Below are 24,279 nucleotides of genomic sequence, written 5' to 3'. Positions count from 1 at the left end.
GCTGATAGTTCAAACTTCCAACAATATCTCCAACTAGCACATTCGGTGCAATCGCACAAATATCTATCGTTACTTTCTGCTCCAAACCGGCTGGTATCTTTAAAAGTTTTTGTTTTAAAAATAAGAACACTTTTATTGATATTCAAAAAGAATTTATACTTAACTTGACGACTTGTGCGATAACGAGCTGTATACATACGGTAGAAACTTATCAGACTTTAGCATATACAGCCGTGAATGTTATTTCAAATCTATAAAACTTAAATCATCTAACAATTTAGACTTTAAAAAATTGTTAAACATATTCGATTTAAAACAACTATTTGTTGCATTCTGTTCATATTTTACTACTATTAAACTTCTATCTATAATTTCCCTATTGCAGAAAATACATAACAAAAAGTTGTTTACAAAAACTTGCAAAAATGAAACCAACTTTTTTAGGAGCGTATCTGATTCGGATTCCAGTGTTGACTGGCGGGGATTTTATTCGGTATTTGATGGTATCGATGCCAACATTTCGAATCCTGAATGTGCAGCAATACATCTTACCTTCCACCAATTTTCCCAGATTCAACTGAAACAAAATTAAATTTTTTGTTTAGTACTTCATAGCCCATTAGTTTGTCAAACTAGCTTTGTTATTTCTGTTTAAAAATAAAAAATAAATGCTAAAGTAAATAGATCCAGAAAAATGATAATTTATAGAATCTAGATGGTCTTAAAAATTAAAAAAATCAAAGATTAAATAGTTAAATTCATATTGAAATGTATCAAATTTAAAAAAGTTGTTACAGGACTTCATTAAATAAAAAAAAAATCCTGATCAACTAGTTTTAATTTGAAGTAAAATATTACTTGTCTAGGATGAAGTTCTACTCCTCTTTTCATAACTTTCATGTTTCCCTTGCTTATTGGTCCTGCTATGGACACATTGTTCACCTGCTTTCTTACCGGCTCCTCTATTTCTATATACTAAAACAAAACAATAAAAATAAACAGATATTTAAGATAGATATGACGTCACAACATACCTTGGTGTTTGGCACCGCGTTGGGCTTGAAAGCGAGCAGCGACTGCATTATGACGTCACTAACGCCTTTCTCCCCTTTAACTTTGCCGCCTTTCTGCACCACTGCTTCCGTTTTATTCATCTTTACTTCTCCGGGGCGCCGCTGCCGGTAGAAATCCCTCAAAATGTGCTCGTCGCTGTCGATGGGCCTCGCCTGCGTTTGGCGGCCGATGGGGGGTGCCACCGGGTGCCTGCTCCTGCGGGGACCGATGACGTCATTGGGCCAGCTCATGACGTCGAAGCGCCGCTGCTTCCACTCGTCGTCGTTGCCAGGCAACGCGTCGGTTTCCAACGGCGGAGGTGGATTTTTGTTTTCGGGGAAGTTTTCTTCGACGTTCGAATTGATGAATGTTGAATCTGAACAAATGAAGATTTTATTTTTCATTTCATTTTTAATAGTTTTAACTTTTGGAAGATCATTTTTGTATCCAATATTTTTTTAATGAATTCTCTTAGTCCTTAAAAATTTATATCAGTTTACTTATGATCGTTATTTACAACGTTAGTACAGAATTAAGTTTGAATTAAAAACTGTTTTAAAAAACAAAATTTATGTGATTAATAATCTCAACTATTATTTAAATATTTTGTTTTTCATAAACTTAATTTTATTGAACTATCAAACTTCTGTATTTAAAAATTCTGTACTTTTTAACATTAACTTTTTAGTTCTTTTTATTTTTTTAGGAAATTAAATCTAACTTTAGTAAGATTAATAAAGGCTACGTCTAAAAAACGTACAAAAGTCAAAGGTATTATTAACTTTGATTACAATCATTAGAATGTGCTAATAATTAAGTATTTTCAAAGGAAGTTTAAAAACTATCAACATATTTTTAACCTCTTTGTTTTGTAGATCCATTTGTAGCTTGATTTGATAAAACTTCACCATTTTCTTTATAAGGTTCTGTAAATAGATAAATTAAATTAGTTGAAAAAAAAACGTTTTAACTTACATTTAGTATAGAAAGCAATTTATATAACGAATTATTTAAAGGTAAAAGTAATTCAATAATTAAGTTTAAATTAAATACTTTATACTTATTTATTAAGGGTAGAATTTGCATATTTAACGAATCTATTTAGTTAAAAAGTAGTACTACAAATAAAATGTTTATGTTTTTAAGACACAATATATCTTATATTTATTCAGTAGCTTTTTAAAACATTTACATATTAAACTAAATAAGTAAATACCGTGAAATCTACATGCAAATAAAGGATAGAAAACAAGTAAACGTAAGATTTGTAAGAGATGCTTATTAATTCTATTGATTTTTGATCGGCTCGAATAAATATCATACTTATACAATAAGAAGCCTGCTTTATAATGTTTATAAAATCCATACAAATTTGCGATTTACCTTATAGCACGCAAACAGAGGCGGAATATAATCAATAAAATGTGCTTTTAATTCAGCAAATGTTACGAAAAATTGATTAACTTTTTCCATCGCAGCAAAGCAAAATGCTTCTTAATTTTCCCATCGATTTGGAAGGTTTGATAAAATTCGCTGTGAGGTTTTTGATAAAACGAACAAATTTGTGAATAAATTTAAAATGGTCTTGCTCGGTAATATAATTGCATATAAAACTATTTGTATCGAAAAGGGATATACTATTTGAATTTATAAAGTCATAATCTAATTTGCTCTACTTTTATAAAATAAGTTTAAAATAGAAGTTGATTTAAAAACCGCATACATGTAATTTTATTTATTAAACATATAAAACTAAAAAAATTTAGCTTATGCATGATTGAGTTAAAAATTTAATATAAACGATTAATATTAAAACAATATTGTGTTTAAACAACTTTTTTTTCTTGTAAAGGTTAAAAACAAAAAGTGATATTATTACACCTTTTTATTTGTAGTTAAATGTCTCAAAACAATTTGTAAACAAATAAATGTAACTTACTTTCATTATCAGTGGATACTGATTCATTAATCTGTTGCAAAATTGACTTTTGTTGTGCATTAACTGTGAAATACAAAAATTATTAGTAGGAAAAAGGTAATAGTAAAATGTTTATTTTTTAAATAAAAATCACCTGAATTACGCTGTAATTTTTCTTCTTTTGCTGCCATACTTTTTCTTCTCAGTTCATTAACTTCTAGTATTGATTCCTCTAAAGTTTTATAACACATATTTTTTATAATTTATCAAAAATTTCATTAACTTACTAACTAGTAATAATAAATTTGTTGTTTTAAATTTAATACACTTATTTTATTAGTCTTTTAAATAAAGTAAATATGCTTAGAATGCTGTGTTTATAAGTTAAAAATACATTTTAGTACGTTTTATTGAGTAAAATGTTTTTAGTTCGTCATATTCATCAATTCAATTAAAAGTTCATTCACATAATAAACAGCTTAGAAAAAAAAAATTGAACTTCAAGCGAAACTACTAGTGATACAAAAGTAATTGGAAAGTTTGTGGCATTTTGAACTTATTTTTGGCAAGCTTCCCGAGAAAACTAGCAATATGAGCAAGTTAATTAAAGTTGTGCTGATATTTTTTAAAAGGAAAAAACATCTGTTTAACTTGAGGTCAAATATTTTGGCAAAATTTCATGCTTTCAATATACTGAGGGTTACTTTTTCAATTAAATCAGTATTAACGTTAAAAGTTAACAATTATTTGCATTATTAAAACTGAAACAATTATATTAAAAAATAAAAGTATATTCTGAAAATACTTGACAACTCAAACTAATACTTTAGTGTTTAAGCTCTTAAAAATTCAAATAAAATTTACTTTTCTTCAGTACTTGCAAGCTTTAGTTTTGAAACAAACAATTTTTTACATAACGTTATAACATTTTAAACACAAAATTAAAGTTATATTAGGGAATAAAGACAAATACAAACTTTTATATTTTTGCCTTTTTTTTAAACAAACCAATAAACATTAAGACTTGCTGAACTGTTTTTCCACAAATAAAATATGTTATACTACCTACTCACCTTTACATAAAAAGTCTATTTTAAGAGTAGAATTACAGTTTTAAGTTAGTAGAAAATTTAAATTAGTAGAAAATTTTTATTGTTTTTACTCTTGCAGCTGTTTAATTAAATGTTATTAGAAGCTAAAACATCTTACTTATAATAAAAAAAAAACAAAAAACTTCAAAATAAGAAATTCTTTAAAGTGACGTCACATTACCGTTACTGGTGACGTTCATCTTGTCGATGGGGTGCTTCCCCACGTACACCTTCTCGTCGTTGTTGCCTAGCAACACGCTCATCTGTTGCCGCGGTTTCAGCCGCTTGCTGGCTTCGTTGAGCAACTCCGTTTGCGTCCGTAACCACTCTCTGCCCTCCTCACTCTGAAAGTACGTTGGCACTTTCTTGTATCTGTTAATAAATAGTGACGTCATAATAACAAATGTGGTGTTTTTAGAAAGTAAAAAAAAAAATTATCTGATCAAACAACTGTGACACTAAATGAGCATATATTTATGGCTTTGAAAATACCGTTAAAATATCTGGTTGTATGGTTTATTCTATTAAATTTTTCCCTATATTATATGTATTAATAAAAAACAGAATAAAACAGTTTAAGGAAACTGGATGAATGTTTTATGATAAGAACAAAAACATCAGTTAAAAGCGCTCAGCATAAAAAATAACATATTAACTTCCTTAAAAGAGCCCAAAACACAATGAACGAAATATTTAACATGTTCATACAATTAAGATTTGAAATAATTTGTTTTTTCCGACCTGAGAGCGTTCCTGTTGCAGCTTTCTTCCAGCAGCTCCTCTCTGATCTGATCCCAATCTTCCCTGGTCAGATTAATCGACGCCCTTCTCGGAGTCGGGGGTTTTTCGGGTGAAAGCGCCTTCTCGTAATTGTGCTTCATGCAAACAACGTCGCCTAGCGGTTGAACATTCGTCGGAACTATTTCTTCTTCGCGGTCGATCGGGGCATTGCTGTCCTTGTGGGGCTGAAAAAAGTTTGCAACACTTACGTTGGATGTTGAAGAAGTTTTGCATTATCTTTAAATAATTTAGTTTTATATCAATAAATGTATGTATAGTGAGTCAAAAAAGAAGCGAATTTTTTTAAGTAATTTGTCACCCTTTAACGTTAAGTAATTGCTTCCTATGAAGTAGACTGACATAAAAACGTTAATTATTTTTTACGACTTTAAAAGCACAAACTTTTGTTTAATCGTAAGAGAAAATGGCAGGTTAAATTTCGGCTGAGCAGATGAATTAAAAGCTTTCGTTTGTAAACAAAACCCAAATTTCCAACCAACAAACTTTACTGCTGACCAAACAAAAAGCACTTAGGCGGCGAAAACAAAACAATTTCGTGTCGTAAAACAAACACTTGCCACTTTTCGCCACTTTTTATTGCCAGGCTCAAATGCAAATGACTAAACAAATATTTGATCTATCACTGATGGGCAATGAAATGGACAAAAGATGGGATTTCGATACTTTAAATCCATCAAAAAAGATTCACTTTTTGTAGAGACATGACAATGGCCTCAATTGTTGATTCAAGTTAAAATATGAAAGTTGTTTGCATTTGATAAAGAGAAGAATTGTCGACGATTAAACGTGTCATTAGACAATGCGTATAAGTTGGATGCATGATTCGGCCATTGCAGATTTTGTAAGATAAAAGTTATAATAGATATTAAAAAAACAATGTTAGACAACTATAAATTATGTTTTAAACAATAAATTGTCTAACTTTCTCAAACACCTGTATTTGCTATAAATAAATATTACTGATAAACGTACAGACAACATTTTGACATTGTCGTCGTAGTGGAGGAGTAAGGTAAGAAGATCCTCCGCCCTCCTTACTTCTCCCTCCTCCCTCGGATCTTCCATCTGCATCAGCTTCCTGTGGATCTCCTCACGCGACAACTTCCTCACAAACTCCAGGAACCTCTTCTGAAGCATCGAACGCGTTTCTGTGTTGAAAATTTTTGTATAAAATTTGTTTTTGTGTTACACTATAACGGTTAAAAAAAATAAAACGAATCAAAATATGAACTTTGTATGAAAACTAATAGAATAACTAGAAAAACAAAAAATTTCAAATACATAAATGAAATAGAAACTGTACTTATTTTTTACTTAATTTTAATAGTTTATGTTGAACGTTAGTATTTCGTTAAATAGGCCTGACTTGTGTTTTTACAATAAAATTATAAGACGTTTTTTAGATATTCTAATTTATAAAAAATGCTTTTGTCTTTAATATTTAATAAGTTGTTAAAATGATTTAAACTTCAATGGTATGTAAAGCAAGCCTAAAAAATAGCTAAGTCATAGTTAAACTTGTTTATAAAAACTTGGAAAGGAACAACAAATTTCTTATTGAAAAAACTCAAGTAGGTTTGATAAAGCACATTTTATTGTCTGTTTAAGCGCATTAAAGGAAATTAAGCACAAAAAAAGTTTTGTTTAGAAAATTTACAAAGCAATCAACGGCAGGTGACAAAACTTATTTTAGCTGCAAATTGTAAACAAATCACAATTGGAAATGTTTGTCGAGCACTGAAACTTATCTCAGTACAAACAAAAAGCCGTTGATACTTCATTACTTTCAGCTAAGAGATTATTGACACATATATATTCAAAAACCGAAAGTGAAAGGTGTTAAAAATTTAAAGGTCAAAATCCAAGATGATTAAAATGAGAAAATACAACTTTTAAAGCATTATTTTTGTTGCAGATATTTTCTTACCGTTTGAAATTTCCGGATGCCTGACCAATTGGCGCACTTCCAATGTATCGGGACAAGTTGGGGCCATTGGTGTGGGTTTTGGCGGCTCCAACGACCCAATTGCTAGTCCTCTGCCCTTTTTGTGGCCGAATTGGAAGATTTTTTCACTGACTGGCTTCCTGAAAAGGATAGACACATAGTACACTGTTTCTATTTTATTAGTTTAGAAAAACTTTGCATGCGTATTTTTTTACAAGTTTAAATAAAAATAAATTGTTACAACAACCATTTTTTCTTACGAAACTCTTCAAACAAACAACCAACCAGAAGTCGTAGGTTTGCAGGTCACGTGATCTGATATTTGGCGGGATTATTTCGCTTTCTATTTTGTCCAACTTCCAAACTTGCCCGAGATCGTTGTGATGAGGTCGCATTATTGTCAACCCTGAAAAAATTGTTTTTTGCTGTCTTGAATTAATATTTTTATCTTGGTAATACTAAAATAAATTAAAAAAACGGATTATGCTTTCTCTTGTAGTATTTTCTAAAGTGTACCCTTGTACTGTAGTAGTTGAAACTAATTTACTTTGCACATAAATTTTGAGGGTAGTAATATTTCTAAAAAAACTAGTTACAACATATACTAATTTTTGTTGAAAAGTTAACTTTTGAATGTTTTCAATAAGCATTTATACATGATAAAGACAGCCTTAATATTTTTTTGGTCATAAAACCTATACTAATCTATCTAGTATTCACATAATTTTTTTAAGTAGTTTACTGTCCACAATAATAAAGTTTTTGAACCAGTGGTCTAGATTTGTTTATACTTAAATATAAAATAAACCAGTCAAAAGCTTAAGCAAACTACAATACAACAACGCTCTTTGTAAGAAACCAAGTATAAAAGTATATAACTGTAACAAACAACTAAAATAAAACTTTATTAATTTAGCAATTGATGTACGAGTGCAACGTACCAACTGCGGTTGTGTCACCTAGCAACTGGTCCTTGACAACAGCAGTGAACTGGTCCAATTCGGCAGCCTGTATGGAAGGTTTGACGTCACTATGACGTAACAATTCGTATCCGCTTCCGTCATTCTTGACTACAAATAATCTGCAAAAAAAGAATAAGCACTTTAGTTTGTTTATTTTAGAGTACACAACTTTAAACTTTTAGTTTCACATATTCTAATTTGATATTTTAAGTTTATTTATTTTTGTTCATTTAGTTAGCAAATTCTGTGGACAAAACTACAAATTTATGAGAAAAATATGTTACAAAAATATGTTTTCTCTATTGAACGAAAAAAAGAAACATTTATTCAAACTTTAAACGAACTATTACAAAATTTAAAATGTATTTAAACAATGTTTAATAAATTTTCAAGGAAACGTTTTAAACTACTGATAATAAATTACTTTTGATGATGACTTTACAACCATGAAATAAATTTTATATAATGTTGCGCCGCGTTAAAATTTATTTAAAGATGTTTAATTTTTCTTTCTTGTAGCAGTTGATTACTTATGAAACACTAATTTAAAATATTCCCACAAAGAACAAAAACACTTGCATATTTAATTCATCTACGCAGCATGAATTTTAACGGCATAACAAAACTGAATTAAGAATTTTTAATCCTATTCAGCAGAAAAGCAAATTCTGGTTCATTATTTTGTCCTAGGAAACTAAATTTTATTAAGCCTGTTTTTGACTTCGGCATAAAGGTAGTAGTAACATTTAAGTTTTCATTTATGGATTTTTAAAGCAAATATTTTGAAAATAAGAAAATATAAATGTTGTAAAAAACTTAACAAATTGTTTAGTAAATGAAAAATAGATTCGCCTTACATTTTTACAGTTTTGATTAAAAACCTCTACTTATCTTTCTAAAATAAGTCAAACCAATGTTCACATATTTTCACCTGGGCGGGTGTTTTGAGTATTTTTTCAGGTACTTTTGCTGACCCTCGATATTCATTGTAGGGTTTTCCCCCTCCTCGTCTTCATATTCCTCCACGCAGCCCTGATGCGCGTTGTATGACGTCACACACCTGTTGTTCCTGATCTGTGGGGAGAAAGTTGTTTAGCTCGAGAAAAAGTGGATACTTTTTTCGTGTTTATAAAAATTACTTGACAATGTGTAAATGTTTTAAAAACTTTAAAGTGATACAAAAATAAATAAATTATAAAAAAACAAAACTTGAACCTGAAAAACGTTGCCGTCGAAGTAGCTCATTTCGAAGCAGACGGGGTCATTGTGACGTAACAAATAAGTGACCTGCTCCTCCTCGCCTGAGAAGTTCTCCTCACCTCCGACGTTCTCCCTGCTGATGTCCGTGTCCGATCGCTTCCTGGTCGGTGGGGTTTCGGGGGCAGGTCGGTAGAGGGCGGTGCCGCCGCGGGAAAGCACGAAGATTCCCCCCGTCCAATGCGACAGCTGTTGTTGATTGGGTTTAATTTTAATAAACAACTTTTGTTTGATTGTTTATTTAATATTTGATGTTGGAAAAGTATTTGGTGGAAAATAAAAATATAACTTTGGTGCTTTTATTTTAAATAAATTTAGTTGCTTTCTACTAATTTTTCTGAACTTGAGCTTTTGTAAAAACAAGGAAAAATATTAAAACAGTTATAAGTAAACTCACACGCCTAAATAATAGCAGAACTAGTTTCTTTTAATTAAAAGAAAACTATTTAAAACCATTTAAACCTTGTAGTCCTGATCCTGAGACATGGACAGAGTTGTACCACTTCCAAATAAGGTCATGGACTCGCCATTTGTCAGATCGAATGTGACAGTGGCAAATCCTTCACATTCAACTCGAACCAGCCATACTATGTGGCCTGTAAAAACACATAAAATTAGTATTCAGAAACTTTATTTTATACTTAACCTTGTAAAACAGTTTGTTTTAAAAAATGCTTAAAACAAAAAATACCTTAGAAATAAAATATTTAAAAAATTCTAACCGAATTGGTCGTAGGTGAAAAATTTGGTTATTCTGGTTCCGTCTTCGTGGTCACAAACCAGTCCACCGTCAGGTCTTTCAACCAGAACTGTACTGTCCTCTAAACTGTACATTACCTGGGAAAATATAATAAGTTATAATTTTATAACGTCTTGATGAAATAGAAAAAAAACTTTTAAAATAATTAGCTTAACAGTCTTAGTATTTTAAATTTAGAAACAGAATAAAAAAACTGTATACATAAGTAAAAAAAAGTTATGTAAGGAAATATAGTTTTATTTACATAATATATTTTTAAATCTTTAAATTTATTTAAGCTAGACTCCAAGCTTAGTTAACAGCTTTTCAAGAAGGAAATTTTTCAGTGCTTGAACTTTACTTTATGTTTGAAAATTTTTATTGTTCTGGCGTTGTATTAAGACAAATTTCAAGTTAAAAACAATAATAATAGTTCATTAAAACAAAGATATCTACACTTACAAATATACTTGTACAATATATATTATAATATAAACGAACAATATTTACACACTTAAAAACTAAAAATGTTTAAAAAATTATTACAAAGTTTTCTATATCTTTCATTAAATTAATTAGTAAACAAGTTTATTAACATTTTTTATAAAAGTTTCTAAGTAATGTCTTTAACAGCAGCTTATAAGACGAAGTGTATAAGTAAGATTTTTAATTTATTAAACTTAATATTTATAAATTGTTACACAATTGTTTCTTAAAAAATAAATAGTCAAACTTTTGCTTTTATAAAGTTGGTAATGTTTACTCCATGTTAATTCTTTTAGATTGTTTTGAAATTTTAAGCACAAAGTAACTAAACAAATTGAAAGTAGAGAAACATATTCAAAGCAACTAATTATATTTAAAATTAAAAATAAATCATAACTTTTTGTTTGTATGCAAACATTCAAATTTATCAATCACAAACATTTTCGTTTCACATATCCAATTCTGCGCAAGAATACTTATAACTTTATTACCCAATAAAATGCAACTAGCTTTTTATTTATTTAAATTGCAAAAGAAAACTCAAACTATCTATACATTATTATGAAATTTTTATAGCTCACACTTGACAACCCTTTGAAAATCACAACAAGCTACTTGAAATAGTTGTGATATTTTTACATCAGTTAATATTTTCGCTTGCAAATAGAAAAATTGCACCTGGGCATTATAACTTTTGGCATGATATTGTCACTTTGAAATTGGCCAATCACCGTCAATTGGTTCGTCACACATCAGTGACTTCAACCAATCAACCAAAATGCAGCTTTTAAGCTCATTCTAGCTCATACATGAGCGCGTTTATGATGATAGATTAAAGTTTAGCTCGACGGCATCACAAAAACACTATTCGGAAAATAAAACAAAAAACGTGGCTTATAATATAAAAAGTGGCTTAAGTCAGGTTCTAGTGTTTGGATTGAGGGCGGCGATGACAAAAGACGCGCAAACATTTCAAGGGTCATCTTAAATTCACCCCAACATGCGCAAAATCTTTTGATGGAAGGGAAATCCCCTTTTAAATCCTTTCATGTGTGTGAAAGTTGACAGGCTGCTGGTGGGAATCGCGCATCTGCTAGTTGTGACGTCACATTTTTACGTCACGCCGTGAAATCGAATCGCCACACACAAATTGGATTTAAAGGGGATTTTTTCTCACGGCAGCTAAAAAAGCAAATTGAATTAGCGAGCTGACACCAATTGCGAAACCGATCAACTTTTTTTTTGACGCAATTTGTGTTTGTCGGAAGATTGAATCGATGTGATTGGTTACGCTCAAACAGTCACGTGATTGATGGTTTGCTGACCCCTTGTGTTATTCACCCCAAGTTGATAAAAATTAAACAAGTAAATATTGACCCGCAAGTAGTTAAAAGAACACGAAAATCTACTTGTTATAAAAAACTTCTTTTTAGTACTTTTCAAATTTATAAAGTTTGTTAAATTGAAGAAAAATGATTTATACGCTGTAAAATATATTGATAATAAAAACAGGTTAAACAGTTTAAAGTTAAAAAATTGCTAACTTGAAATACAGGATATTTTGACAATTTGAAATAATTAAAATGTCAATAGAAAACTTACAAGATAGTAAAATGGAATTACAAGTCAATTAAACCGGGTATGAAACTTTATCTTAGAAATTGAAGACAAAATTAAAGCAGTTCAAATGCAATTTAATGCACTTTAACGCATGAATAAAGCAGACAAAGCAATTAAAATTAATGTCAATTTTAATGAACTTCATAGGATTTGCATAAACTATTTGTTTACTGCAAACAAGATTTTGTTTGAAATAAGAGAAAAGGATCAATCAGCTGGGATTAGTGCCGCTCGATTTAATATTAAAAACCTTTCTTTTTTCCTAAAAAAAACATTTTAATTTGATATAGTTTAGTTTGAATATTTAATCTAGAAACTAAATGAGTATTGCTGTTTGAATTTTTTACTGCCATCTTTAGGAAATATAAAATATTGTTTTACCTAATCTTGTTTTTAAATAAAACAAAATTTTGCTTTTATTTTTCAAACTCACCTCTCTAGTGATTGGGTCCTTGGCGACGTAGCAAACTCGCTTGGTGATTGGCTGAGAAGGTTTGTTATGGCACGTGATGCTGACGTCACCGCATATTGACGTAGTCTGCCACAATTGGTCCGTATGATCTCCATTATCCAATCTGTGATTGGTTAATTAGTTAGAATAAAAAGACAACGTATCAGTAGAAAATGTAAAGCATTTCATTATTCTATTTTTAATTGAAATTACTACTATATTTAAGAGAAATTCTTTTCTTTTAAAACATCCTATAATTTATTATGAGCTTTAAATTCAAATACATTAAATCAAGAAAAACTGAGGGTTTCCAAAATTTAATGGGTATATAGTATATTTTTAGTTTACAACCAAAAAGTGAAACATGCAGAATTAGTTACAAGTTTTTATGTATTGTTGCAAAGATTTTATAAATGTTTTAGCACTTAAAGTTTGCCAATTTTTTAATATATAAACAGTTTTATAAACTTATAAATATCAGATGGTTGGAGGTAAATTGCTGGATTCCGGTGCGAGTTGGAGGCCCTTTTCTCCTCCTTTGCGTTGGATTTTCTCCCATTTCCTCCTTTCACAACGCCCCCTTGCACCACAGAGTCTGTCGTGAGAAAATTAGTTGCAGTGAAAGATTTTCGAGTGGCGATGAAAAGGGGTGATTGCAGCAAAGAAAAGTTTTGAAGTAATTCTTTAAAGATTAACTCTTAACTCTGTTGACAACAGCGTTCTTGAGTTTATAATTCGGCGTTAAACTTGATAAACGAAATATTTTGTGATTTACTTTAAGTTAATATCACAGTAAAATTTAAAATAATAAGTTAATACTAAAACTTTGGCTTTTGTATTTTTGTTGTTTTAATAGTTAAAAATAAATAGATTTATGTTCTTTTAGTAATGTATATAAAAATTTACTACTTCTTATAATTGTCTTTTTAAAATTCATTTGCTAAACATTATTTTTTGTTTAATAATTGCTGCAAATAGCGACGAAACAATAGTCAGAAGCATCGATGATAATAATTTTTTTAAAGCTCTGTGTTGCTTTAAGAACCTGGTTAAAATCTTTAGATTTTGAACTTATCAAGCTTATCCTGCTTAAATTTTTACTAAGAGATAAATAGAATTCTTATTCAGAAACATATAACTTAAACTCACTCTTTTTGTAACTGTCCCCAACATAACTTGGGGAATTTGGGGTGTTTTGGTCGTCTTTAGGGAAATTACCTTCATCGAAACCTGCTGTGTGAACTGTTCTGTCCAAACATAAAATCTGTACATAAAATGTTTTCAGGTTTAAGTGATTTTAGGTTCTTATAGAGAATGAATAAGTTAGATAAATTTTGTTTTTTGGTAGCATATTTAATATAAACAGTTGAAATATGAATTTATATATATATATATATATATATATTATAATATAAATAAAAGAAGCGAGTTTGTATCGTCTTGTAGACATAAAAAAAACGCTTTAAAAGTTTAACAAGTTTTAATTTCATCTTAGAATAATCTAAATTTCAATTTGTACCTTAATTTTATCTTTATCTCTTTCAATTATCTGTCGTAATATGTATTTACTCAATGAAGTTTTATGAATTTTTGCCAGTTTATTGTCGATTGGTAAAATAATTTTTGCACAAGCCGTTTTGCATGATTTTTGATAGTTTCAAATTACGTCATAATTTATTGCTAATTTTTTTTACTTTCATTTGTGTGTTTTGTTTTGTACTTTATTTTAAACTTGTTTTGAAGCTGATGAGTGCATAGACACGAAACTCGAGTCCTTTGAGTTTTACATCTTGAAATAAACTTTTATATATATATATATAATAAAGTTGTTATTTAAACTTAAACACCTTCTACTGAGCCCACTTGAAGGGCTTTTAAATAGTTTATTAGAAAAATAAGATTCTAAAAATACTGGTAAACGTGTTTCATAAGACTAGACGCCTTAATCTTTAGTAATTTCTTTCAGTAATTTTTTGTACTGAATTCTTGTAATTCACAATATTACGTCATAATGTTTTTTGTTTTTTTGTAAAACTTTTGCTTCTATGTTTAGCAAAGTGCTTTTTATTTTAAATTTAGCTGGCTGAAGACTAAGGCGTCTAGTCTTATGAAACACGTGTACCAGTACTTTTAGAATCTTATTTTTCTAATAAATTATATATATACATATAGTATAAAATATTTAACATTTTGATGCTTTAAAATAGAGGTTTACGAATTTAAATGAAGTTTTTTTTATGTAAAAGTATTTAGTATAAACAACTTTACCATGCGTATTTTACATACATAGTAATTTTTGTGCAAGCACCGGTATGATACCTTTATGATTAAATAGTAGAAGTTAACTTTATTGTAGTTTTTTTCTTTAAATTAAAATATATTTTGTCAGTATAAAATTTTCTTTTAGATTTAATTACTGAAAATAAACCCAGATTTAGATACTTATATAGAAAAATTAATCTGACTTGTGTTGAACCATCCTTCATATTTTTAACGACTGTTCCATCGTACATAATGACTCTGGAAATCTCTTCTCCTATTGGTTGAGGGTAATACTGTCTCACAGTTGGCCCAAACACTTCACCTATCGTAAAATTGTCAAGTTAGATACTAGTTGGTTAATGAAGTTTATAAATAAGATATATATTATAAGAAACAACTATAAATAGAACAAAACCTTATGAGAAACGAGGTTACTTAGCTAAAACTGTAAAAACAAATCTTGTAATGGTTTAACTGTTTTACTAGAAAACAATATATGAACAGGGTGGCCAAGTGTTTTTCCTGTAATTTCTTCCAGGTTTTTGAAAGTACATATATTTAGGTTTAATTTAGTTTGATATAAAATTAAAAGTAAAAACTGTGTTAAATAAGATAATAACATTGAAAAAATACTGTTCAAAAACTTTAGATGTGTTTTTTAATGAAGTTTTTTTTTGATAAAAGCTAATGTTTTACTAAATGATAGATTTTTTGTGTCAAATTGAAATTTCACTAAATGTAAAAATTGTTTAAAATAATAGGTTTGTCCTAATTTTTTAGTGATTTTGTTCAAAATTCCAGGTTTTATCCACAATTTTTCAAGTTCGAGATTTTATTAGCATAAATTAAACATTCCAGGTTTACAAGGATTCCAGGTTTTGTGGTCACCCTGTAAAGATTTTGAGACAGATAAATACATTGTTTTTCGATAGATATACAACATAATTTTATACACCAAGTTTACGTTTCAAGAAAACACTGTTTAGTATTAAAACATATACATTTTTGCTTCAATATGTAAAAAAATTAATGACATAAATTAATAAAAAACTTATTCCGTTTTACTAAAAATATTAAACTGTTTCAAATTAAACCATACTAATTACTAAAGTAAGGTATGCATTTTAAAACAAAAACTATAAGTAGGTTGTTCTGGTTTAAATGAAGATTAATTAGTTTACTAAATAAATTATTTTGTTTTAGTTGTGTTTATTATTTAGTATACACAAAATTAACATGCGCATTCTATTTACAAAGCAATCCTTGGGACAAGTATATAATTAACTTTTATTTAAAAAACAACTGTGATAGAAATTTTAAACTTAGATTACTAAATTTTAAAAAGTTTAAAATGTTTTAACTTTTTTTGTGAAATACCTGAATTTTTTTTGTCTATTTTTGTTATTTAACAACATTTAATATTCTCTCAATTTGCACTGAAATCTCAAATCTCAAAGCTTGACTCAAGCACATAAAATTCATTGAGTTAAAAAATCAAATATATTCTTAGCCGCATTATTCAAGTGCAGTTTTAAACACTTGGTAGATTTGAACAAAGCAAGTTGCTGCTAATTACACTCGACTTGAGGCAGACAACTTCAGCCTTCACAAAAATGAAGGGTTGTTGAACCATCAAGTGGGGCAAGCAATGAACCAGCGAACAACAATAACAACTTTCCCCCTTTTTGTAAAAACTTGTGCTCAAAACACGAGGATTTGGCTTGAAAACTTTCATAAACCCTAACAAAACTATATTAAGAGAGTGTACAGAGCTGTAGTGAAAACTTGTGATCAAAGTGAAAATTTCTCACCTTTTATCTTGCGTCATTCACAATTTTGTTTTCATATAATTAGCCAGATTTAATTGCTCGCAATAAACTTGCGTGTTTCTCATTAATTTAAAATTGTTTTTAAGTGGCTCGCGTATTAAGAATGGAAGTGAAAGTCAAGTGCGGCCTTTGAAGCTTGCTGAATCGAATTTTCAACCCAATTACTGAACAGGAAGTTTCATTATAAATTTGTAAAATTTTAATTTTTATACAAATTCTAGTTTATGAAAAACGTTTATTCAATTAAATAAGTTTATTTTTCGATGCATATTGCAAAAATTTGGCAAAGTAAATTAAGTAAACAGTTTTAAAATTGATAACTACAATTTTGTAGAAGTTTTATCGAAATTAATCAATTGTTATATTGTTTTAAACAGATATGAAAAAATAATAAAACCAAGTTGTTATGTGTTTTAAAAAAAATCGTTTTTTTTATCAATATTTCAGATTTTAAGTTTTTTTCTATTTAATAGTTTTAAGCATAAATTATATAAAATTTAAATATACTAAAAAATTAAAAAAACTTTTACAATTTAATCGAAAGGCCATAAAAAGTGAACAATGCACGAAGTCTGGAAAAATTTCGTCAACGAAATAAACTGTCAGTAAAATACCTTGTGAATAAAGTTTGCATTCAACATTTAGCTGCCGTTTATTTTAAGGCCTGTATTAAAAACATACGACTAATAAGAAAACGTCGTTTTACAGCCCGACTTAATCGACGTTCTATAGTCATTTTTACAACCGTAAGTCTTAAGATAGATTCTTTATTTACATAAAAATCCAATTTTGCTAAGACAACCAATGATTCGCAACTGCGCTCTTGAATGAGTTTTTTACTTAAAGTTGACGGTGAACGCTCCACCAACATTCAAATATCGCAGGTGCCTCGGTAGGAAACGGTTCGTTTGAAATGTATGCCTGTCAATCGAAATAGCAGCAAAAATAAACGGTAAGAAATGAAAACTACAGAGAGCTCACAAATCGCTTCGACCGAGACAACAGCACGTCATGGTTCTCTCGAAATAAAAAAGAAAAAAGTTTACCCTCTCTCATTTTTCAATACAATTTTTCTGTATCGAGATATTTTATTTAGCTGGCTGCTTTAAATCAAATTTAGCTTTAGAAATATAAAATAGGATTCTCACTTTTGTTAAAAAGTTATAGTTTTAACTAAATGTACTTGTGTAAACAGTGTATTATGGTAGTTAGTACACTTTAAAAGTTCATAAGTAAATATATATATATAATAACTTTGTTATAATTTCAAAAAAAAAATCAATGAGAAAAGAAGTTCTTCGTAGAAATTGAAAAAAAATTCAAATAAGTATGTTTCTTATGCAAAAGTTGAAGAAAATTTCAGTAATAAAATGTTTTAAACACAGACTAAACCATGTTTTTTAACTATTTTTCAAATTTGTACAATTCTGAACTATTTTTTTAACTAAAAATTTTTATCGAGTGAAAACATAGTTTTTATAACCTCCAGATTTTGAAAAAGTATAAAACCGTAATTTTACCTTATTGAGTCTAACGCAGTTGGAAACAAAACAATTTTTTTTAGTCGTATTTAACATTTAATAGACATACTTTTAAGTAAAATAATGTAGGAACTACTGAGCAAAGTTTTCAAATATCTATCTTTTTATAAAAGTCTATTAACCTAAGAGTCTTACTTGATGTAGATGATTTAAGTATATTACAGAAAATTGTGTTAGAATAACCGAATAATATAAGGTAATACAATATATAGACTGTATGTGTTGTAATGTTATGAAACATAACCTTTTAGCAAGTACAGTTATTAAAATAAAACAAAAAACTACAAAAAAATAAGAACTAACTTCAAATAAGATTTCTTAAAGGTATGAAGTTATCGTATCACTAAGAAGTTTTTCTAGTTCGAAATTACGTGTTTTGCATTTACAAACTATTTTAGACTAAAACACAACAATTGTATGCTATAAAATTATAAAAGAGTTTGATCTCAGAATAATAACACAAATGTTTTAAAATTTGAATTTTAAAGTGTTAAGTAGTAATAACTACGCACCGATTATAAATCTAAATGACTAGGAAAGATGCATTACAAAACTTAAAAAAATAGTTTAATCTAGTTTAAAAATTCACAGGAACTGAATATAAATTAAAACAACTAAGACATACTTTAAAAATTTTATACAAAGTTGTCTGAGAAGAACTCAATTACGAGTTGAAACACGAACTAAAAAGAATGATTTTTAATTTAGTAACGCCACCTTTTGCTAAAGAGTTGACACGAAAATGGAAAAGATTTTCTTAATATTAAAATGTCAAAACTCTTGTTTATAAGTTTGCCTTATATAACTTCAAAAAAAAACTTTTTAATTCATTGAAATCACGATTGCTAAACATAAATTAAGGTCACACATTTAAAAATCATTATGTAATTAAATTATTGCTTTGTCGATTGTAGCTTTTTATTAAGCCATACCATTTGTAAAGGAAAAAAAAAACTTTTAACTAGAAATAAGTTTAAATACTTTTATAATTCATCTTTAAACTAACATTTCGACCTTAAATAAAAAATTGTAGTTTTAAGATAATAAATTTAATTATTAGGTTTAATAAAAAGCTTGTTTTAAAAAACAAGTCAATTAAATAATGATTTTGTTTTTCTTACATGTATAAAAGTACGCTTAAGCTGAATGAGATAAATCAAATAAAATAACTTTACGTAGTGGCCACAACATATAATTAAAAACTATTAACATAAAAAGTTTCTTCATTCAAATATTTTTTTATTTTTATATTAAGACAGTTCAACGACGTAACTACGCATAGTTTTTTTTTACCATATCATTATTTTCTAATCAGTTTATACTAGTTCGAAATTTCTTAAAATCATTCAAATAAACTTAATATTCTAATTAGTATACAATTTATCACTATAAAATATTCAGCTTCTTTTACCTCACAAAAATCTAATACATTAAAGATTTCAACATATATGTTTATATATAGGATTTCAAGAAAAGCACATAAATTTTTCAAAATACTTAAATAAGCTAATAGGTTGCTTTAAAAAAATGAGTAAAATATTCAAGTTACACTTTTATTTAATGGATTTAATTTTAAAAAACAAATCAAAAAAATATATAACTAGCTTTTATTTTAAATATAATTTATTGCAAAATAAAAGCCAAAACAAACTAAAGAGTTTATTACACAAAAAACACAGTAAAGAGTTTATTTCACAAAAAACACAGTGACAAATAACACTTCGATAAAAACATAGTGAATAAATACACACATTTTGATTTTTATCATTTTTTCAAACATGTTTCTGATTGATGGGTCCACAGGGTATACCTGAAACTTTAAAATTAAGCGATAAAGCGTTTGAAACTATCAGTGACAATATAAGCTAAAAAAGAGTATAATTGAACCAACTTAGTTACACCAAATCGCCAGAAACACAAGACTTGACATCAACATTTGAATTAAATTTGACAACTGCACACTTTTCCTCTTCATTTTCAATGGTATTGTACGCGTTTGCTGTTACAATTTGTACATTAATATTTATTTGATTTAAGCTGCAAAACTTAAATTATTTAATATATAAAGTATGCTTCAATAACACAAGCTTTTCCTTAAGTTTTAAAGTCAACTTACATAAAACCAAATTATAAAAACAACAATGTTACAAAAATTTTTGAGAACAAAGGAAAAATAACTTCTTATTGGTAAGATAATTACAAATAATAAAATAAACTACATAGAAGAATAGTGGCTCGAATCGGGAGGTGAATAATTTCAGTTTCAGCAATAATTTGAAGCTGATAGTTCAAACTTCCAACAATATCTCCAACTAGTACATTCGGTGCAATCGCACAAATATCTATCGTTACTTTCTGCTCCAAACCGGCGGGTATCTTTGTAAGTTACTATTTTAAAATAAGAACACTAAAAATGATATTTAAAAAGTATTTATACTTAACTAGACGACTTGGGCGGTAACAAACTGTACAAACTTATCAGATTTTAGCATATATAGCCATGAATCTTATTTTTCAAATCGTTAAAACGTAAACTATCTAAAAATTAAAATTTAAAATTAATTAGAAAAAAATTCGATTTAAAACAATTATTTTTTACGTTCTGTTCATATTCTACTTCTACTATTAAACTTTTATCAACAACTCCCCGATTGCAGAAAATACATAACAAAAAGTTGTTTACAAAAACTTGCGACAATTGAATGAAACCAACTTTTTTAGGAGCGTATCTGATTCGGATTCCAGTGTTGACTGGCGGGGATTTTATTCGGTATTTGATGGTATCGATGCCAACATTTCGAATCCTGAATGTGCAGCAATACATCTTACCTTCCACCAATTTTCCCAGATTCAACTGAAACAAAATTATATTATTATTTATTTCTTCATAGCCCTTTAAGTTTGTTAAACTAGCCTTGTTATGTCTGTTTAAAAATAAAAAATAAATGTTAAAGTAAATAGATCTAGAAAAATTATAATTTATAGAATCTAGATGGTCTTAAATTCTAAAAAAAACTAAAGATTAAATAGTTAAATTCATATTGAAATGAATCAAATTTAAAAAAATTGTTACAGGACTTCATTAAATAAAAAAAAAAATCCTGATCAACTAGTTTTAATTTGAACTAATTCATTACTTGTCTAGGATGAAGTTCTACACCTCTTTTCATAACTTTCATGTTTCCCTTGCTTATTGGTCCTGCTATAGACACATTGTTCACCTGCTTTCTTACCGGCTCCTCTATTTCTATATACTAAAACAAAACAATAAAAATAAACAAACATTTAAATTAGTTATGACGTCACAACAAACCTTGGTGTTGGGCACCGCGTTGGGCTTGAAAGCGAGCAGCGACTGCATTATGACGTCACTGACGCCTTTCTCCCCTTTAACTTTGCTGCCTTTCTGCAACACGGCTTCTGTTTTATTCATCTTTACTTCTCCAGGGCGCCGCTGCCGGTAGAAATCCCTCAAAATGTGCTCGTCGCTGTCGATGGGCCTCGCCTGCGTTTGGCGGCCGATGGGGGGCGCCACCGGGTGCCTGCTCCTGCGGGGACCGATGACGTCATTGGGCCAGCTCATGACGTCGAAGCGCCGCTGCTTCCACTCGTCGTCGTTGCCAGGCAACGCGTCGGTTTCCAACGGCGGAGGGGAATTTTTGTTTTCGGGGAATTTTTCTTCGACGCTCGAATTAATGAATGTTGAATCTAAACATATGAAGATTTTATTTTTGGTTTCATTTTTAATAGTTTTAACTTCTGGAAGATAATTTTTGATTCCAATATTTTTTTAATGAATTCTCTTAGTCCTTAAAAATTATATTAGTTTACTTATGATCGTTATTTACAACGTTAGTACAGAATTAAGTTTGAATTAAAAACTGTTTCAAAAAACAAAATTTATGTGATTAATAATCTCAACCTTTATTTAAATATTTTGTATTTCATAAACTTAATTTTATTGAACTATCAAACTTCTGTATTTAAAAATTCTGTACTTTTTAACATTAACTTTTTAGTTCTTTTTATTTTTTTAGGAAATTAAATCTAACTTTAGTAAGATTAACAAAAACTACGTCTAAAAAACGTACAAAAGTCAAAGGTATTATTAACTTCGATTACAATCATTAGAATGTGCTAATAACTAAGTATTTTCAAAGGAAGTTTAAAAACTATCAAAATATTTTTAACCTCTTTGTTTTGTAGATCCATTTGTAGCTTGGTTTGATAAAACTTCACCATTTTCTTTATAAGGTTCTGTCAATAGATAAATTTAAAATAGTTGATAAAAAAACATTTTAACTTACATTTAGTATAGAAAGCAATTTATATAACGAATTATTTAAAGGTAAAAGTAATTCAATAATTAAGTTTAAATTAAATACTTTATACTTGTTTATTAAAGGTAGAATTTGCATATTTAACGAATCTATTTAGCTAAAAAGTAGTACTAGAAACAAAATGTTTATGTTTTTAAGACACAATATATCTTATACTTATTCAGTAGCTTTTTTAAACATTTACATATTAAACTTAATAAGTAAATACCGTGAAATCTACATGCAAATAAAGGATAGAAAACAAGTAAACGTAAGATTTGTAAGAGATTCTTGTTAATTCTATCGATTTTTGATCGGGTCGAATAAATATCATACTTATACGATAAGAAGCCTGCTTTATAATGTTTATAAAATCCATACAATTTTGCAACTTATCTTATAGCACGCTAACAGTGGCGGAATATAATCAATAAAGTATGCTTTTAATTTAGCAAATGTTACGAAAAATTGATTAACTTTTTCCATCGCAGAAAAGCGAAATGCTTCTTAATTTACGCAACGATTTGGAAGCTTTGATAAAATTCGCTTTCAGGCTTTTGATAAAATGAACGATTTTGTGAATAAACTCAAAATGCTCATATTCGGTAATGAAATTGCATATAAAACTAGCTGTATCGAAATGGGATACATTATATGAATTAATAAAGTCGTGATCTAATTTTCTAGTTTCAAATAGAAGATGATCTTATCACGCATACTTGGAAGTACACTTATTTATTAAACATATAAAACTATAAAATTTCAGGTTATGTATGTTTTAGTTAAAATTTAATATAAACTATTATTAATGAAACAATATTGTGTTTAAACAATTTTTTTTTTCTTGTAAAGGCTGATAAAAACAAAAAGTTTTATTAATATATCTTTTTATTTGATGTCAATAGTCTCAAAACAATTTGTAAACAAATAAATGTAACTTACTTTCATTATCAGTGGATACTGATTCATTAATTTGTTGCAAAATTGACTTTTGTTGTGCATTAACTGCAAAATATAAAATTAATTAATAAGCAAACAAAAAGTAATACTAAAATGTTTACTTTCCAAATATAAATCACCTGAATTACGCTGTAATTTTTCTTCTTTTGCTGCCATACTTTTTCTTCTCAGTTCATTAACTTCTAGTATTGATTCCTCTAAAGTTTTATAACACATGTTATTCACAATTTATCAAAAATTTCATTAACTTACTAACTATTAATAATAAATTTGTAGTTTAAAATTTAATACACTTATTTTGTTAGTCTTTTAAATAAAGTAAATAGGCTTAGAATGCTGTGTTTATAAGTTAAAAATACATTTTAGTACGGTTTTTTGAGTAAAATATTTTTATTTCGTCATATTCATCAATTCAATTAAAAGTTCATTCACATAATAAACAGCTTGAAAAAAAAAATTCAACTTCAAGCGAAACTAATAGTGATACAAAAATAAATAGAAAATTTGTGGCATTTTGAACTTAGTTTTGGCAAGCTTCCCGAGAAAACTAGCAATATGAGCAAGATAATTAAAGTTGTGCTGATATTTTTTAAAAGGAAAAACATCTGTTTAAGCTGAGGTCAAATATTTTGGCATAATTTCATGCTTTCAAGAAACTGAGGGTTACTTTTTCAATTAAATCAGTATTAACGTTAAAAGTTAACAATTATTTGCAATTATTAAAACTGAAACAATTATATTTAAATATAAAAGTATATTCTGAAAATACTTGACAACTCAAACTAATACTTTAGTGTTTAAGCTCTTAAAAATTTCAAACAAAATTTACTTTTCTTAAGTACTTGCAAGCTTTAGTTTTGAAACAAACAATTTTTTACATAACGTTATAACATTTTAAACAAAAAAAAAATGTTATATTAGGAAATAAAGACACATACAAACTTTTATAATTTTGCCTTTTTTTAAACAAACCAATAAACATTAAGACTTGCTGAACTGTTTTTCACCAAATAAAATATGTTATACTACCTACTCACCTTTACAA

At 28.3% G+C, this 24,279-nt stretch overlaps 2 protein-coding genes across 2 annotated transcripts in view; both read right to left on the bottom strand.

The window, feature by feature from the left end:
- Positions 1-361: 361 nt before the first annotated feature.
- On the bottom strand, positions 362-12,882 carry LOC145843092 (sperm-associated antigen 17-like). The gene is made up of 19 exons (XM_082950556.1): positions 12,824-12,882; positions 12,306-12,447; positions 9,750-9,864; positions 9,490-9,623; positions 8,986-9,216; positions 8,702-8,844; positions 7,750-7,889; positions 7,094-7,214; positions 6,791-6,948; positions 5,836-6,011; positions 4,804-5,027; positions 4,244-4,434; positions 3,126-3,203; positions 2,993-3,055; positions 1,914-1,979; positions 1,035-1,429; positions 859-975; positions 437-577; positions 362-376 (listed from the first exon to the last, which is right to left on the bottom strand). The coding sequence occupies exons 1-19, from the start codon at positions 12,880-12,882 to the stop codon at positions 362-364; spliced, it is 2,709 nt and encodes a 902-aa protein (XP_082806682.1).
- A 6,867-nt stretch (positions 12,883-19,749) lies between these two features.
- Positions 19,750-24,279, bottom strand: part of LOC145843090 (sperm-associated antigen 17-like) — a 50,957-nt gene continuing 46,427 nt past the window's right edge. Inside the window, exons 37-45 of the mRNA XM_082950555.1 lie at positions 23,354-23,431; positions 23,217-23,279; positions 22,147-22,212; positions 21,269-21,663; positions 21,093-21,209; positions 20,669-20,809; positions 20,175-20,331; positions 19,847-19,954; positions 19,750-19,765 (exon numbers count right to left, since the gene is read on the bottom strand). Coding sequence (XP_082806681.1) covers positions 19,851-19,954; positions 20,175-20,331; positions 20,669-20,809; positions 21,093-21,209; positions 21,269-21,663; positions 22,147-22,212; positions 23,217-23,279; positions 23,354-23,431 — 1,121 coding nt within the window. The 3' untranslated portion in view covers positions 19,750-19,765; positions 19,847-19,850. The remainder of the gene's footprint in view (positions 19,766-19,846; positions 19,955-20,174; positions 20,332-20,668; positions 20,810-21,092; positions 21,210-21,268; positions 21,664-22,146; positions 22,213-23,216; positions 23,280-23,353; positions 23,432-24,279) is intronic.

This window comes from Thalia democratica, chromosome 8, assembly GCF_965202585.1.
Source record: "Thalia democratica chromosome 8, ktThaDemo2.hap1.1, whole genome shotgun sequence".
NCBI lineage: Eukaryota > Metazoa > Chordata > Thaliacea > Salpida > Salpidae > Thalia > Thalia democratica.
Note: the sequence above shows the minus strand (reverse complement) of the source record. Positions and strands in the feature narration are given on the sequence as shown.